Source organism: Polistes canadensis, unplaced genomic scaffold (genome assembly GCF_001313835.1).
Source record: "Polistes canadensis isolate GaletaPanama2010 unplaced genomic scaffold, ASM131383v1 scaffold_507, whole genome shotgun sequence".
Classification (NCBI taxonomy): domain Eukaryota; kingdom Metazoa; phylum Arthropoda; class Insecta; order Hymenoptera; family Vespidae; genus Polistes; species Polistes canadensis.
Genome location: NW_014570054.1, coordinates 37,890 through 53,581, shown reverse-complemented (window position 1 = coordinate 53,581; position 15,692 = coordinate 37,890). Strand labels below are relative to the sequence as shown.

Genomic DNA, 15,692 nt, shown 5'->3' with positions numbered 1-15,692 from the left:
CTTTTTTTTTCTTCTCTTTTTAAATATATTTTTATTTATATTTTTATTTTTTTTATTCTTCATCCCCCTTTTCTCTCTCTCTCTCTCTCTCTCTTTCCTATCGACGCGATACGACACGATACGACACTATTTTTGGTAGGATAAAAAAAAAAATCCCAGAAAAAGAGAGATACTTTTTATACCGTCATTCGTATAGTTTTTTTTTTTAACGATTGAAATTTTGCAATCGATGCGGAAAAAAAATAAGAATACGCGTACTACATTTATTAATATTTTCGTATTCACGCAGCACGACGAGATGATAATAAGCGTAAATTTTTGTTTCAGAGTAACGGAAAGAAAGGACAAAAAAAAAATAACGATAAAATATTAGTTTCGACTCGTGTCGGTTTTGAACACGGAACGCTAGTAACTATTATGAAGACGCATAATATATAGGGAAATGCTTTTGAAAATAAAACGAGGAAAAAGATAACAAAAAAAAAAAGTCATCTTGGGAGGAAAAAACAAAGTTGTACGTGAATATGCACGACGTTCCGCGTATGAAGAATAAGAGGATAGGTTGGGGTTGATGTTTCAGTCAGACTTGGCTTACGCGTTGATATTTCGCATAAACGCGAATAGGACAGAACGCTGCAAGCGGAAACAGCAGAAACAACGTCGGTGGTGTATCGTACGGTGCAGCGAAATGCACCTCCCTCTCTCTCTCTCTCTCTCTCTCTCATTCTGTTTCTCATTCTGTCTCACTCTGTCTCTATTGCTTTCCCACCACATTTACTAGGTGGGCGAGGCACCTGCGACCTCTTTCGCTGACCTATATTCCGATGCACACCGCCCGTATTCCCGGCCGACGCGCACCACGATTGCTAACAAGAAAATTCAATCGTCCTGGTCCTTATTTCGTGAACTACGAAAGTTAGACGTGTTCTCTCTTAGAATAAGATTAAGGTTTCACCTACTAGTTCACTTGTTCGATAACTTTTTCCAACTCGTATTTCTTTACTTATCGTAGAAAAAATCTTAATCAATTCATTTGAAATATATTTATTTTATTATCCAGAATACACATTTCCCATAGAGAATATTTTTTTTTATAGTATTATGAAAACAAATATATGATTGGAAGATTTCATTCGAATTCGTTGACTTGTATCGGACGTAATCGAGCAAATGAAATAAAGAGAAAAATTAAAATAAAATATAATATTGTAAGAGAAATGAAATATTGTGTGTAAGATTGATTAACCAAGAACATTTGGAAAATTTCATAAACTCTCTAATAATCAAAGAAACATTCATTCTTTAGCTCTTATTATTTTTTAAATTGATATATATATATATAAGAGACACACACACACACATATATATATATATACGAACGTTTACAACGTATTGTAAAAATATATAATATATTATTATTATTATTTATTAAATAAATATTATTCATTGGTACAGTATGATAACATATGCAATTCTTACTGGTGCGTTGAATAACCACCAACGCACTCATTAATTATTCGTATAAGCGCGAAACGCATAAATTTCTAGTTGCGTGCCAAGCGTTGTTATTTAGTAGCGCGTAATCTGTTTGACAAACGTGGTCAGATTTGACGTAAACGTGGACTCTGTTATACGTACGATAACTCGCCATCTCTTTCACGCACACCGATACACACACACATTCATTATACACACTCCCGTATATACTTAGAATAACCCACACACACATACACACAGATATATATATATACCGATCCTTTCAACGTCATACTATAAAGTCGGCAATAGCTCGTTCGATATTAATTTGGTTAACGTCGTCGTTCCCGACGATAACTCGTAGACGATATCATAGCAACCATCAGTCTTTATGTTTCTCGTGTTATTTCACATAAGACAAATTTGTTGATTATGCTATTTTCCTTTTTACTTTTTTACGATCAACGACCATGTTCTCCCACGTTCGATTATTCTTCGCAATCTGTAATTGACATATTTTTTTTTCCCCCTTTCTACCGAGAAATGTGTTTCTTACATTTTATTATAACACACATAGAAGGATATGAAAATGAAGAATATTGTCTTTTATCGAGCACTCATATGTCATATATATATATATATATATATATATATATATATATGTATGTGTGTGTGTATGTATGTGTTTCTTGTACGAATAAAAAGAAACGTAGAGACGTGCGTCAGCGAACTAAACGAAAACTGGCGAGCTTATATTCCTTCTAACGAGGATTTTATATCACGAACAATAGAAACTCGACTCGAGTAATGATACAAATGAGAAGATTTCAAAAGGTTGGGTTTTGCTTGCGTTTTCAAATGAGCCGTCAGGATTCAGGGTGATGTATAATATATGTACAATTGTCTTGGACAAATATTCTACTAAGGGGAGAGAGAAAGAAAAAAGGGTTAAGTGTTAATAAAATAATAAACTTTTTTCTCGAGGGGATGGGGGGCGGGGGGCGAGGGTATCTTTCAACATTTAAAATCTTCTCAAAATATAAGTATTTTTTAAACGATTATCCTCTATTATATTTCTTTCGATTGTATTATCAAAAGAATATATTCAAAAGAAAAAAAAAAGAAAAAAAAAGAGATTGTTAGATTAAAAGAAAAACGTTTCTTGATCAATCGTTGAGACCGTCGATGTTTCTTCTCGAGAAACGTCGCGTATCGACAGGATAATTATTGGATTTCATGAGTTTGATGGTTACGACACCAACAGTTTCGTAATCTTCCCTAAGCTGTTTGTCTTTTGTAATAACGTTAGCAACAAGGTCGATCGGTATGACGTACGAGTCATCGTATATCGAAAATTCTAATTTGTCGATAATAAATATCTAAACATCTAAAATCATATTAGATATAATAAATAAATCTTTGAAGATTTCGATTGAACTCGTATAATGCACGCGGGGGAAAAAAATAGAAATAAATAAATAAATAAATGAATAAAAAGAGAGAAAAAAAAAGTAAAGGGCAAGGGGAATGTTGTTCTCGTTGTCATAATCATCATCGTTGTCCGACAGATAATATGCAAGCAATCCCGTTCGCGTAAGATAAATTTCAATAGGATGACCCGCATTGGTCGCATTGCAGTACGGGATCTGTTCTCGAGTTAGAGGTAAACGGGGTAGTAGGTGCGATTCCGGGAGAATGTACAACCTTCATGATGTAGAGTTTGCGAAACTCAAACTCTGGGACTCCGGCCAAGTGCGCTTTATCTCCTACCGGAGTTTCCGTTCATCCTGGAAATAAATTAAGGAGCCCCGTCAGACATAGGAGTACATGTCAGCTTAACGCCACCACCCTTACCATTTTCTTCCTCTCATTTCCCTTCCTCCTCTTCCTCCTCCTCCTCCTCCTCCTTCTCCTTCTCCTTCTCCTCCTCCTCCTTCTTCTTCTTCGTTTTCGTCTTCTTCATCATCCTCGTTGTCGTTGACTCGTCATTTTCATCATAGTCGTTAACCTTTCAACGTTGATTACATTTTTAGACGACTATAACGAGGTCATACATAGTTAACGTTAAAACTCACGTCACGTGGTAACCGACGTTCGAGTCTCATATTTTATCGAACGTATCTTATTACCTCTTTAAAACGCTTTCGCCATTTATATATTTTTTCTTTTTTCTTCAACGAATTTTTAACCAAACTATATTAAAGATAACGTATATTTAATAGCTTCGTAATGGTAATACGATAGTAATTCCCAATTTTTCAGATAAAAATATAATATTATATATGGAAATTTGGAAGATAGTATACTCCCCCTCCCCCCACCCTGTTGGTTTTAAGACGAAATTGTATTTTATCCCGAACGAATATATTGTGTATATTGTAATAATAATAATATCTTTTGAAAATAAGCTCATTACAAACGACGCTAATGTTTTTACTTTATCCTCCCTATTTTATCTCTGTCGTCGATTCAACATTGATAAATCCAGAATTTTTCAAACACAAAAGTATCGTCTAACTAACAAGATACTACGTGGATAGAGTAAACGTAATACTTTATAGATATATATATATATATATCATTCTATAGTATTACATTGAAAATCTCTCATAAATATGTATCCCTTTGAAATGTAAAAAAGGCTCTTACGAAAGAGTCAAACGAATGGCGTTAGCTAGTAGAAAGAAAGAAAGTCTAACCATTGAGAGTACGATAGCTAGCTTACGAGCTTCTATACTCAACTGCCTATGTACAGTAGCAAATATTTACCCATCGCACCGATACTTCGACAAAGTTCGATGGAGAACAAATATTGAGCGTTTCGACACGGGAAAAACAAAAGAGAAAGAGAGAGAGAGAGAGAGAGAGAGAGTGATTGAATGAGTATAATAAACGTGAAAGAATAAAAAAACACGAATAGCCGAATTAAATTTCACATTTTTTTTCGTTTCACACAGATATACACACACGCGTTATAGAGTTGACTTGCCCCCTTCTGCCGATGATTTTTTTTAATTTAAAGGATAATACCATTTTGTATCTTTCTCGAGAACGTTTTCAAGCTTGTTGTACATGTCATTTCAAGCGTATTCGGTTTCGTATGCAAAACGTATCGAGTGTACCGAGGAGAAGAGTGCACGCTCCACGAGATGGCGGATACAATTGAGCTTTCACAAAAGCACGAGCCCACCGCTAGCTAGTCTACCGCTAAACGTGCATATACCTACACTTATACGCTTACATACACACACAAATACACACACACAGACAGATATATACCTTAGCTTTTATTTTCATTATTTCAAAGGGAACCTAGTAACGAAGCTAATAATCTTGTTCCGAGTCTCGGCGTCCTCATGCCCGAGTTACCTTTCGATAAACTTCCCCCCGTTCCTTTGTGCATTTCAAACGTGACACCACTCGTTTACAAAATAAAAGATAAATGCTGACTATATATATATATATATACTAACGTATTAATTATTATTATAAAAATATTGTTAGATTTTAATCGTTAATATAAGTGAATTTTCTTTTTAAAATAAAAAAAAAAAAAAAAAAACAAATTATAGAGACAAATTGTGTAAAAAATGTTACAGTGGATCGGCGAGTCATCAATTATCGGCAACCGCTTTATTGGGTAGCCCGGATGGCTCGAGACATCCTCTCGATGTTTGCGAATTCGCGGAAGAGGATTATCGTCATCAAAATGGTAGCGGGAATGGTCATTATCAACATAACAGGCCGGGTACTGGTTTATGGGAGTGTCTCGTAGGATGCAGGTGGAGATTGGATCAACAATTAGCTCGTCGAAGGGTGAGTGTTGTTACTTTGATTAAATATATCTCGCTTTTCAAAATTAATCGTGAATTTTTTCAAAAGTATCTATCTAAAAATAATCAAAGAAAAAAAAAAGCAAATGAAGGAAGTTAAAATCCAATTTAAATGGGGATAATATATCTCTCGTGCGAATATTTGCGATTCGATAAAGCTAATCGAAAAAGAAAGAAAAAAATATACAACGAAATAGAGAGAGAGAGAAATCTCCTCAAGTGCATGACTTTCCCTTTTCGTGAATCGGCACGCTTCTTCGCTTTCGTTACGAGCCCTAGTAGTACACTTATCTCGTTGAATGTGTTGCCACGACTTTATCGGTCACTATCAAGTTCACAACCGTGCCATGGATCGGAATTAGAGTCACGCTATCCTTTCATAAGCGTTCAAACAGAAACGATTCTCGACACAACGGTACAATACCTGCAAATACAACACACACACACACACACAGACACACAGACAATCTAGTATCTAGTATTTATTATATCAACTTCCTCAGATTTATCGATTCCTCTTTTATTTTTCCACAAACAACACGACCATTTCTCAATGTTTCCTATTTCAAACCGAGAAATAGAATTTTTCTACTCCGATATATAGAATTGATTTTCGTTTAAGTTATCGCGACATCTTTGTTACGTCGTTTACAGGAACAGGAAAAATCTTAAAAAAAAACCTATATAAAATACATGTATACATGTGTATAGATGTGTGTGTGTTCTCTTATGGGATGTAAAAACGTGTAAAACATACGTTACCTCAGGAAATTTGTTCTATATCTTTTCTTTAAAAAACACACGTACCATATACACTCACGCAAAATTACTAGTAGTGCACATGTTATGTCGCATTTAGTGGTGTCATTTAAAGCCTCAGTGGATAACAAGTTTGAAGCGAAAGCATTTTGAAAGAGTGCACTTGGGTACCTTCTACGCTTTCAAGGATGATAAAATTGTAGTTGACAATTTTCCCTCCTACTTTTTACTCCTACACACATATAAAGACACATATATTTATAATACGTGATAAAATAGTTGGAAACTCGATAAATTATGTGCAAACTCATTTTCATGAATTCCATAATTTTCTTGCGTTTCAAAATTAACAACTTGTTGATACTACTCTTTTTTAATGAGATATCAATTATTAACAATAATTAATATAACCCGAGGTTCAATTGATTAGCATTTAAAATCAATTTATCTTTAAGAAGATATACATGCAACTTTTTTTTTCTCCCATAGTAGAGTCGTTAATTATTTTCCCGTATATTAAAGGAAAATGCTAATAGCTGTGATGGGACACGCGCGTTTCCCATGTTCATTAATGTCAAGCGAACGCACGTCGGTGTAACTTGTCTCTCAATTTAGACGTTTCTACCCATAAACGTTCTATTTATATTTCATCAGATCGCTCAATCCGCCAGGGACAAAGTTCAGGGTCGAATCGATAAGCATTTTCTCTCGTTTCAGCCCTTATCCAAAGTGTCGTTACACAAATACATAAAAGAACGAACGAACGAACGAACGACGAGCAAGCAAGCAAGCAAGCAAGTAAAGCGTTCGCAGTCACGCGTGTGCCAACTTGCCGCCCCTGAAACTTCTCGTGCGTGATAATGATCCAATAGTAGACTTCATGTATTCTCAACATTATCTTATTCCCTTTATCCTCTATACACATACATTATTAATCCACCCTTTTTATCTGTCCTTCGTTTTCCTCCCAAGGTCCTTAGAAACATTGATTTTAATGACAATGAAAATTTTGTTTTGATTAATTATAGATAAAATAAGAATGCTGAAAATTGTATCGAATTGATAAATGATTTGTTGCATCTAAAACGGTCTTCTACTTTCTCTTGCCTTTTTTTTTTTTTTTTTTTTTTTTTTTTGTTCAATACAGATAATAAAATGAATTCTAAATAAATGTTTGTGTATACGTTTATATTGATTACAGGTAGAGCAAGGATTGAAATTGTATCGTGCTCACAAACAGCAAGCAGCCGTAAGAAAATGGAGAGGTGCATTGAAAAGTATTCGTCAACGCGAGGACAAATTCGCCCTTTTGGGTTACCTATATCAAGCCTATATGGATTGGGGAAAGTACAGGTAACGTTATATATAAGAAAGTTTTCTATACTTCCTTTGTTAAATAAAATATAAAAGATAATTTCGCGTTAATCTATCTAATAGGTATAGAGATACGGTATCTCGATACAAAGTAGCCTAAGCTACTAAATGGAAGATGAATCAAGGAAGGCTCGTAATACTTCATTTGCATAGTATAATTAATACGGCGTATACTTATTAATTCTATACACTTTCTAAGTAATCATTTAATATTCAACGAAAGGTTATATCAAGTAGCGCATCTGTAACGTAGTTTCCAGTTCGATACTGGAACAGCAGACTGTAAATATCTTATCAAAATAATCCACAACGATCCACATTTAACTAAATAATTCATATTAAAAAGCTTCAATTTAATATTTATTTAAAAGAAGATCACCAACGTAAAACACTTAACCCAGCGATCGATCTTTCTTATCTCGTTAAAATAATAAAACCGAATAAAGTTGAAAGAAACGACTGTTCGTCTTAAGAAAAGTTCAAGCGAATTTGTCCAGCAATCTATGAAACCTTGTTTACCGAACGAACTTTGCAAACAACCGATGAACTTTTTTTCTCATCGTTGCGTTACGATGCGGTCCAACTGTTCGTTCCAATAAAAAATAATATAGGTCAGTGTGTCAACGTGTTGTCGTCGTCGTCGTCGATGACGATGACGATTCATCAGTAAAATATTACAACGCGATACAAATCATGTAAAGAAAAAAAAATGTAAAAAAAAAATTTGCAATATTAATTATCTCCGTATGAAAAATGTTGGACTACGACGAGTGATTATTTTTTTTCTTCGAGTAGAGTAAGTCAACGTATAATCGGATGCAGCAGCAGTAGTAGTAGTAGTAGTAGTAGTAGGTAGTAGTTGTTATCGTTTCCAATCGGTTAGACGATCGAACGGATGTAGGAGAATCGTGGTATTCGAATCACGTGCTGCTATTACTTACATGCATATGTATAACAGGGATCCGTAGATGTTGGAGGAAATCAGAGCAAGCCACGCATCTCTACGAACATGCGGAAAATCTCGCACGATAAGACACGTTGGACTCCTCCTATACTATAGACATCGAAAACCACAGATACCTATTGGAAAATACCCTCGAGCATTGTACATACTCAGTGCGAGATAGATAAAAGAGAGAATAAGAGAATAAGAGAGAAATAGAGAAAGAGAGAAACCTAGTACTACACATTACTAACATCACCACTCACCCAAGGATACACGTACATTTATACACATATACATACTAACACATAGCCAACGAAATACAACTCTGACGACGAACAGGAATCTTCTGTTCATTCCTGATAGAAAAAAAAAAAAAAAAAAAAAGAGAAAGAAAATATATTCTTTTCTAACCCACCTCATTATGATAAAAAAAAGAAAAGAAATATCGTTCGTAAGAATATGGGGTACAAAAGATAAAACACCTAAATAAAAGTAATTGATTCTACGCGAGGATGTTTTATTTCGATACTGCTTCTAACCCAAGCATTTTTTTTAGATGTTATATTCCTTTGTGAAGAAGACATTTTTCTCTCTTTTCTTTCTTTTTTATTTTTTTCTTTTTTTTTTCTTTCTTTTTATTTAACAGCTCGTACGAGCCTTGCCCAAGTTTTTTGGTCTCTTTCTCGCTCGTCGTTCTATCTCGATCTTTCTTTTCTAGTCTATCGTTAAAAATAGTAAGAGAGACGGAGGAAACTGGAGGAAAAGAAGTTAATAAAGAGATCGTCGGTAAGAGATAGCATTTATTTCACGAGCCGACAGAGAAAATCCGGCTGGCAAGAGCCGTGCTCGGAGTATCCTTGACACAATAACGTCCTTTTCCAATCCTCCTCATTTCCACCCCTTTCTACTATCTCTCTTTCTCTCTTTCTCTCTCTCTCTCTTTCTCTGTCTCTCTTTTTCTTTCAATGTAGATATGTATACGTATACTCATATCTATTCATAAATGCGGACTGCAAAGTTTACGCGACCTGTTACGGAATCCGCATTTGTCCTTACTTTTCGTTCGTTCGTTCTTTTTCTTTTTCTTTTTCTTTGACATTCTTGTCATTGGATTGAAGAAGGATCTACTACTACTACTACTATTACTACTACTAAACTTCTACTAACGTTACTATCACCTGCTATCGGTTCGGTTGCACGACGAAGCACGCGAGGATAAATTTAGAATCACATTCGAGTGGATTTATTCAATAATCTTGTTCAACGTTCTGTACGAATTTAGTCGTGGAATATTGAAATTTCTCCCCATTTAAGATTTAAATTAACATTTAAAGGTGTTCGATTATATTGGTAAGGATCTATACTGATTCGTACTACTTAAATGTGTCTAATCATTTAATAATCTCCGATTCTCTTACTACTTAAAAGTGTCTGACCGTCTAATAGCTTCCAATTCTTTTACTACTTAAAATTGTCTGACCATATAAGAACCTCCGATTCGTATCACTTAAAACCTCGGATTACTTCAAAATGTTTTATTTTAACGAGAGAAAGATAGGATTGATCGTTTTTATTATTAAAATTAGAATAATAATTGTCCCTATATATGTAATTCAAAACGTTCACACAAATATATAACTAAATTATAAATCTCTCGTTATTATTCTTATCGTTCTATTTCTTTTATTTATTTTTATTTTCTTTCGTTTTCATTTTTTTCCAGAGACAGCATCGACTTTGGTCACAGACAACTTTGCATCTCCGAAGAACTGGATTCGCCTAACATGCGAGCAGAGGCTTATTTGAATTTGGCCAGAGCCCACGAGAGATTAGGTGCATTGGACAGAGCTTTGGAATATGCGAGACACAGGTCGAATATTTGACAATTTTTCTTACAATACGATTTGTTGAATGTTTAATAATGTCATATAGTTTAATCGAAAATCAATGATTAAACTTATCAAAATGTCTTATCGAATGAAACAACAACGAACAATTTTCCGTACCTTCTCTGATAGATGTCATAAAACACACCTTTACGGGATACTCTCGATGAAACGAGAACACATATTTTCTCAATGTCTATCTTTTTCTCTCTTTTTTTTTTCTTTTCCCCTCTCTCTCTCTCTCTCTCTCTCTCTCTATCTATCTATCTGTCTATCTTTCTATCTATCTCTCAACCTTTATCTCTGACACTGTCACTCTTTCTGATTTGAAATATTGGATAAATCGGACGGTTGAATGTTTAAAACGTTTTCGTTTTAAAACGAGAATATCCCATAGAATCGGTCGATGCAAAGCTAATAGTTGTGACTCTACGTCCTCTCGCAGCTTGTATAACGAGTGCGATCAGTGTGCCACTGCTGGATTAGTTCACTTAACCGTAGGCAGAGTCCACTTAGAACTAGCAGGATTCACTAAAGCCTTGGAGGCCTTTCAAAGAGCTCACAAAATCGCCCACTCCATTCAAGATCCTTCCTTAGAATTACAGGTAATTAGACATTCACTCTCTTTTTCTCTCTTTCTTTTTTTCTTTTTTTTCTTTTTTCTTTTTCTCTATCTTTCTTTTTTTTTATTTAACAACTATCTATTTCTTTTTCTATTCATCATTTTTTTCTTCATCTCCTTCCTATACCTTTTCCTATCTTTCTTTTTCTATCTGTCTGTCTGTCTGTCTGTCTGTCTGTCTCTTTCTCTTATTTTCTTTGACTTTTTCTTATTGTTTATTTCTTTATCGTAACATATAAATCGTCTATTCATTTTCATTGATTTTTCTTCTTTATAGAACATATCTGGCATAACTGAGAACGTTTATAAATACAGGGTGACGACTGTAAACTGATAATACGAGCGAATAGAAAATGATTTGATATGAAAAAAAAAAAAAAAAGAAAAGAAAGAAAAAACTAATAAATCGAAGTTGTAGAATTTTGAAGAAAAAGTAAGCTGGATAAAATATGTGTCTTACGTTAGTTTAGAATAATCATTCTTTTGCAAGCTCGTATTACAGAATTACAGAACACTCTGTATAGAATATTCTTCCCTTTGAAACTTGCCTTTTAACGAGCTCTTTTTTTTAGATCTATCGAACTTGGACATATTTGTCGTGTTAATAAAAAAATAGAATCGGCACACGTGTGGTAACATATATATATGTATATATATATATATATGTATATCATATTTTGCCAATTCGATATATAATTTATAAATTTCTAACGTATTATATAAAACGTATAAAAAAAAATGTAAACATGTGCACGCGATATAAAATAATTTTCTTTGAAAACAACGAGAAACACAAATAGGTATTTTTTTTTCGTTCTTTTCGTTTACAGGTATACGTCGGATTGTCGGAACTGTTCTGCAGATTACAGGATACCGAAAAAAGTGCTAGATACGCTGCCAGAGCATACGATCTCTCGCGAAGTTTACAACTTGGCGATTTGAATTCGCGACATCACAGAGCTGCCCTATTACAAATGGCAGCAGCATTGAGAAAAAAGGGCGAATTGGGTGACGCTCATGACTATTGTTCGGTAAAGTATAGTTTTAAGTATAGTTATTTTTTGTCTCCCTTTTTTTTTCTTTTTTCTTTTTCTTTCTTACAATTATTCCTGTCTCGTTGTTTCGCCGCGTTTATTCGAATTTATTTTAAAAAGTAACAAAAGGAAATGAATTTTATTGTGAACAATGTGAATATTGTTAATCGATCTTAACACACGTTTTCGTTTAGGAAGCAACACGACTGTCGCTAGTTTCTGGCGACCAAGCTAGCTACGCTAGAAGTATACGAATAATGGGTGACATTTATCGAAAAAAATCCCATATAAATGTGAGTTCAAGCTATCGTACATCGGCTTTGCCTTTCGATATTTCACGTATTGCTATTATTATTATTATTATTATTATTATCATCACTATTATATATAATACGGCTCCTGCTATCGCCCCGTTCGTAAGCTTCGCATGTTTCCTTCCTATGCTTTCTTATGTCTGTGTGTGTGTGCATATGTATGCGAGTTCGTTTCTAAATATACATGAAAAATACTTTTAGAAAGTTTCTTTGCAAATCGATACGCGATTTTGTCCCATCCTTTGTTAACGACGACAAATCTTTTCTTATTATTGTGGCATAACACGTAATAAAATCAGTTTTATCGATTTATACTATTGCATGATATCGATGACAAATGAAAATTTTCGAAATCGTCGAATTTACAATAATAATCAACGATAAATATTCGATTACCGCGTTTAGGACGAATATTTTGTTTTGTTTGTTTCTATTTGTCTCTTCCTTTTCTTTTTCTTTTTTTTTTTTTTCTATTTTTGTCACGACTCTCTTTAGAAAACGCATCGTTGCAGCATGTCGCATAGTGCATATCGGCTTTCGCAGCTTTGGCACCGAAACGGGCTCAGTTTTGGACGAACGCCGGCTCTCCTATTCTACTAATTATTACGAAAAAAAAGAAAAGAAAAGAAAAAAAAAGGGAGATCACCGAGCGTGAATTTCAGAATTAAGAAGATTCTATTCCGTTCGTGCTAATCATCCATTCGCGTTACTATGAAACAAATATACCGATTTTCTTCTTCAAAAATATTCCATCATTTTTTTTCCGATCGAATCTATTTTCAACGTCAAATATTTCTTCGCTATTTAATAATCGTATATATCGCGAAAATTACAATTACGATTCGTTTCCGAGTGAAAAATTTACTACTCGATGGATGGAAGGAAGTAAAAGAAAAACCCCCCAACAAAAAAAGAAAAATAAAAAAAAAACGAGCTCGTTCAATGTCGCGCGTGAATTTCGACGAATTGGACTCTGTCTTTCAGTTGGCGATCGCCGAAACCGCACAATACAATTAGCCTTTAGTTGACACATTGCGTGCATTGCACCGGAAGTAGAACGATAACACCGGTGAGATGAAGATGGACGTATTGCAGAAGGCGTTTCGCCAGTACGAAAGCGCCATGGGATCTGCCGCAGCTACCGGTGATCGGCTTTGCCAAATGGAAGCGATGGATGGGGTGGCTAGATGTTTCGAGGCTCTCAGGTTGCAGCACGAGATATGCAACTGTCGGCCCCTAGAATTCAATACTCGGCTTCTCGAAGTAGCTGGATCCGTCGGTGCTAAGGTATAAACGATATTGGATCCTCTCTCTCTCTTTCTATCTCTCTCTTCTTCTTCTTTCCTTTCCACTTTTACATTTCAATTCCATCTTAAGCGTGAAATGATTTTTCTCGAGTCGTTTGACCTTCTCCATTTCCTCCTTCACCTCCACCCTCTTATACTTTTTTTTTTCAACTATCCTCCTCGTACGATTTAGCAACTCTTCTACTAGTTGACGAGGTTCTACTTTCGATATATAACAGGTATCATTTTAATACGTAAAGAAAAAAAAGAAGAAAAATGTAATTTAGTATCGGTATCCTTCCCGAACGTTATTTCCAGCTGTTAGTTAGGACCGTAAGATCAAGGCTATCGCGGATTTACGGTTCCTTGGGGGACGAAGAACAAAAAGGACATCACGAGAGACTAGCCGCTGCTATGGAAGAAGATTTAGAATTACGTTGCGGCGGTTGCAACGAACCGTACGGCTTGGAAGCCGATTCCCTCGAGGCATTACCTTGTTCTCACATATTACACGCCAGGTAAAGAGTTTACATCTACTTTTAAAATCCCTCCACGGATCTCTTATATCAACTTACTTATCTTGGAATAAATATTTCCTATCCTTTTCTTTTAACATTTTTCTTTACTTTTTACCCACCTCTCCCTCTCTTTCTCTCTTTCTCTCTCTCTCTCTCTCTCTCTCTTTCTCTATTTATTTATTTATTTATTTATTTATCTATTTTTATAAAGATATTTCTGAAGAAAAAAAATTATACGATTACTTTCAATGATGAGAACTCGTTCTCGTTCTTTTTGTTTCTTCTTCTTCTTCTTCTTCATCTTCTCCTTCTTCTTCTTCTTCTTTTTTTTTTGTTCTAGGTGCGCGTACGACATTCTCAAGAGACGCGACAAGAAAAAGAAACGTCTCTGTCCGGATTGTCATAAATCTGTCAGTTCACGACTGTACCTGCATTGCGAGGATCCGCACGGCATGAATACCTTAAATCATAGTTCCTTGAGTCTGGCATCATTGAGGGCCAGCAGCCTAGCGACATTGGAGGATTGTCACGCCACGAGTAGCGTTTAAACAAACAAAAATATTTGACGCATTATATTCGTTTCGATCATTCGATTCGCGCGCTAATACTCGTATATACGTGGGTGCCACAAGATCGTGCGCCAATTTATCGTAAACGAACTTAACAAACAAACAAACAAACAAACAAAAATAGGAAAAATGAAAAACAGCATAACAAAAAAAAAAATCCTCGAAAGTTCGAGAGAGGCTCATGATAACGAGAACGGCGTAGGGAAAGGAACAAAAAAAATAGTATTGATGAATTGGCAATAAAAATAACGGCTCGAATATCGATTGCTATTGTGAATATTGTTCTCTTCTTCTTCTTCTTCTTCTTCTTCTTCTTCTTCTACTTCTTTATCATCTTATTCTTCTTCTTCTTCCTTGATTATTATTACCGATAGCTGGGGTGTACAAAAAATAAAATTCAATCCGTGGTAAAGAATGTTGTTTCGTGTTTTAGTATTTCAATTTTCGTAATACAATCATCGACGGAGCGTTATCCTATGGGGACAAAAAGGAATACGATTGTCTCAAGACCCCTAAAGTTTCCGCATCAATCAATATTCTATAAAATCATTTGTCTAGTCAAGAAAAATATTAGGAAAATTAAATTACATTCCCATATCCGGGGACCATAGATTGCAAGCGTTTACGACAAAATTCTAAATTAACTTTATGCATGAATTGGTCGAGATTTACCAAAGGCGTCCGAAAAATTTTACCATGGATCATCGTGAAACTATTAACACCACCGTTGAATACAAAACTACAATTGATTTCGTAGCTGCGTGTTATTACGTATTATACTTACATATGTATGTATTCGTTATGTGTGTGTGTGTGTAACCCAATCTATATTTCTAACGCACCGTTCCCATTTTCCTCTTTTATTATTTTCTCCATAATATGGTGTTTCATTTGTAATTTAGAATTGTAAGAATTAATTCGTTCGTTAATGATAAATTCGGTAAAAAAAGAAATATTCACTCACGTGTAAATGTTATTGACGTTGATGATAAGATGTTGAGATAACGCCATACTCTCGTTGAGTCCTTCCAAAATCGAAAGACTATTATTTTTAACCCGTCCCTACATACATTCC

The 15,692-nt window shown here is 34.8% G+C and overlaps 1 protein-coding gene and 1 long non-coding RNA gene across 2 annotated transcripts; one reads left to right on the top strand and one right to left on the bottom strand.

The window, feature by feature from the left end:
* Window positions 1–1,926: 1,926 nt before the first annotated feature.
* LOC106792640 lies at window positions 1,927–4,377 on the bottom strand. The gene is made up of 2 exons (XR_001382323.1): window positions 3,552–4,377; window positions 1,927–3,484 (listed from the first exon to the last, which is right to left on the bottom strand). It is a non-coding gene; the product is annotated as an uncharacterized LOC106792640 (long non-coding RNA).
* A 669-nt stretch (window positions 4,378–5,046) lies between these two features.
* Window positions 5,047–14,770, top strand: LOC106792639 (43 kDa receptor-associated protein of the synapse homolog; the record flags this gene model as incomplete). The annotated part of the gene is made up of 9 exons (XM_014759138.1): window positions 5,047–5,292; window positions 7,270–7,421; window positions 10,112–10,258; window positions 10,720–10,879; window positions 11,727–11,927; window positions 12,125–12,223; window positions 13,340–13,531; window positions 13,849–14,048; window positions 14,389–14,770. Coding segments are annotated over 9 exons (1,605 nt in total), but the record flags the coding sequence as incomplete, so codon positions are not given.
* Between the last annotated feature and the right edge of the window lie 922 nt (window positions 14,771–15,692).